General features: G+C 44.8%; 1 protein-coding gene across 1 annotated transcript; it reads right to left on the bottom strand.

Moving 5' to 3' along the window:
* Nucleotides 1-1,384: 1,384 nt before the first annotated feature.
* On the bottom strand, nt 1,385-2,412 carry LOC119367483. The gene is made up of 2 exons (XM_037632981.1): nt 2,022-2,412; nt 1,385-1,928 (listed from the first exon to the last, which is right to left on the bottom strand). Exons 1-2 carry the CDS (start codon nt 2,406-2,408, stop codon nt 1,503-1,505), a joined length of 813 nt encoding a protein of 270 aa, XP_037488878.1. The 5' UTR covers nt 2,409-2,412; the 3' UTR covers nt 1,385-1,502.
* Between the last annotated feature and the right edge of the window lie 215 nt (nt 2,413-2,627).

Below are 2,627 nucleotides of genomic sequence, written 5' to 3'. Positions count from 1 at the left end.
GATTGTGTTTTTGTATTTTAATTAGTGTTTGTGCCAAGTAAAACCTTTAGGATCTTCTTGGATGATAGTTGTTTGATCTTGCTGTAAAAAATAGAAACTTTGCGCTCACGAAAATAATTTTCATAAATCACAGAAAAGAGCTTTTACCCTGATTATTTTTGCATTAGATTAATATACAAATTACCCTAGTCTTCCTAATTTTGTGGAACGTTTGGAGGTCCAGAAGTTTACGTTTTATACAAATTACTACAGACTGTTCTGTTTTTGACAGATTCTATTTTTCGCGTGTTGTTTGCTTATTTTGATGAATCTATGGCTAGTATCGGGGGGTATGAACCATAGAGAAGTTGGAATACAGTAGGTTTAACATCAATATAAATAAATAATGAGTTCATTATAGTACCTTAATGTGGTGGTTTGTTTTATTGCCCAGTTTGTGCCACACCGCCATAAGAACTTCGCCTCCCAAGTTTGCAGCCTCCCAGGCTTCAGCAATCATTGTCTCGTATTGATCATGTCGGGTCCATGCCTCCTCAAATCTAAAGGGCCACTGCTCGCTTGGTCCAGCCCGACTATTAGTATGACAAAAGCTCGATGGGGACCTCCTTTTCTGCGACCCGCGTGGCATGAAGACGCGGAACACGCACCTCCCACTCCCCGCGCATGCCCGTTTGGGCCAACGAAATCGTCGAATTTCATGTAGATAGAAAAGGAACCACTTGAATAAACAAAAATAAATGAGCATGCATTTTAAAAAATGATTATCAAATCCAAAAAAATTCATCAATTTCAGTTTCTTTTTGCAAAAGTTTGGAAAATTTTCGCTGATTAACAAAAATGTTCATTAATTTTAGAAAATCTACACACTTGAATAAACTTTTTGGAATTCAAAAATGTTCATGGATTTGAAAAATGTTCACAATTAAAAAAACTTTGGGGAATCTGAAAAATGTTCATGAATTTGAAAGAAATTTGTAAAATAAAAAATTAAAAAATAAAATAAAGTAAAAAAGAAAAAAGGGGAAAGAAAATTAGGAAAAAATCAAAATAGTAAAGAAAGAAAAGAGAGAAAAAGGAAAATGAAAAACCGCTTCAGGGAAGGTTCCCAAAACTGTTGCGAAAGAAATCCGAAAACGCGTTGGTCTATATGGAGCACTCCGTGCACGAGGGGGTATGCGCTAGGTCGCTATAGAACAACCTACATGCCAAATAGGACCGGCCGACTCGATGACAGCTAACACAGTCATTAATTTTAACCGATAAAGAACAAAAGAGGGAATGTTGGGGACGGTGGAAAAATGAAAAAGAAGATGATGTCCACTTAGATATGACATAATTGATCCTCAAAAAAAAAGATATGACATAATTGTGTTACATCCAGATGTGACTTAGACAAGCCCACTTAAAAAATAACAAATGAACAAGGATGTAGTGAACATAAGCTAAACATCATATAAGTAGTCCTTACAAGTTCATCGGCTACTAGCTAGGACCTGAAGATTCTACCTTGATCCTTCCGTCGGAGTAACACAAAATAGGTGCCCGAACTGATTAACATAAACGAGCGGTTCGAGAGGCGTGACACGTATCTTGGTTGGGTGTGTTTCGTCTTGCTTGACTCGTATGGACACATTGTTGAATTCGCTGCCGCACGGCTTGCCGGCCTCCGCATGGTAGTACGTGACCATCCTGCCATGCATCCACAGATAGCCGCCGCCTCCAAGCGTCGGGCCGTGGACCAACGAATCCGCCGACGGCGCGAACTGCGTGATGGTCGTCATGCCAGGCCTACAGGTCTTCCACTCAGCTGGGCCATCGTAGTCGATCATCGGCTTCAGCTCACACATCTCCTGAAACGCCCGAGCGCGATCCTCCATGCTTGGCTCCGGCGGTGGCGGCATGCCGGATGCCCCCGCGGGAGCCGACACCTGATTGTTAAATCACAAATCAAGTTAGCCCAGATTTGATTAACAGGTTTACCTAGCCAAGCACGTAAAGTTTGAGATTTCGGGGATCGAGACCTCGATTATTTTGTAGGGGATGAAATGGCATCCGGCGGCCAAGTCTAGAGACGGGACCGCCGTGCACGGTCCGATCGCCTCCTTGGCGGGGTCCTGCAGCGCGCGCGCGGCGCCGGCTTCGGTCTCGAAGACGACCACCGCCCTCATCAGGAGGATGCAGATCGCGACTGCCTCGACGCCGTCGAACGCGGCGCGCACGTCCTCTGGGCCTTTCAACGAGCGGAGTTGGACCAGGACGAGGCGGCGGTGGAAGTCGGAGGTGTCCCCGGACCCGGAGAGCTGGTTCGCGACCGGGGCGAGGAGGCTGCGTACCACGCTTGCCGTGGCGGCGTCGTCGCCGTAGACGCGGCGAAGCATTATCACGTCCCTTCGTACCGGGACCTGCATGCTAATCACGTTAATTTTGCTGTTTGATTATTGCTGATCTGAGTCAAGAACAACGATCTGGGTGCTTCTTCTCCTCTGATCTGAAATACGGAGTATATATTTAGGGGAGTTTCTTTTCTTTTTTCCGAAAATCTGTAGGGGAGTTGTGGTCGGGTCCAACTTTATACCGGTTTCGGATCCAATTAAGATTAACAAACTCGAGAGATTATATAGCTAGCC

Source organism: Triticum dicoccoides, chromosome 2B (assembly GCF_002162155.2).
Source record: "Triticum dicoccoides isolate Atlit2015 ecotype Zavitan chromosome 2B, WEW_v2.0, whole genome shotgun sequence".
Taxonomy (NCBI): domain Eukaryota; kingdom Viridiplantae; phylum Streptophyta; class Magnoliopsida; order Poales; family Poaceae; genus Triticum; species Triticum dicoccoides.
The sequence above is the reverse complement of the archived record's forward strand: the minus strand, read 5'-3'. Positions and strand labels throughout refer to the sequence as shown.

Excerpts from the sequence above, each read along its gene's own strand:
- LOC119367483 (XM_037632981.1), bottom strand. The coding sequence starts at position 2,408 with ATGCAGGTCCCGGTACGAAGGGACGTGATAATGCTTCGCCGCGTCTAC. Across the intron at positions 1,929-2,021 it reads TCCCCTACAAAATAATCGAG|GTGTCGGCTCCCGCGGGGGC; the intron begins GTCTCGATCCCC and ends TTTAACAATCAG.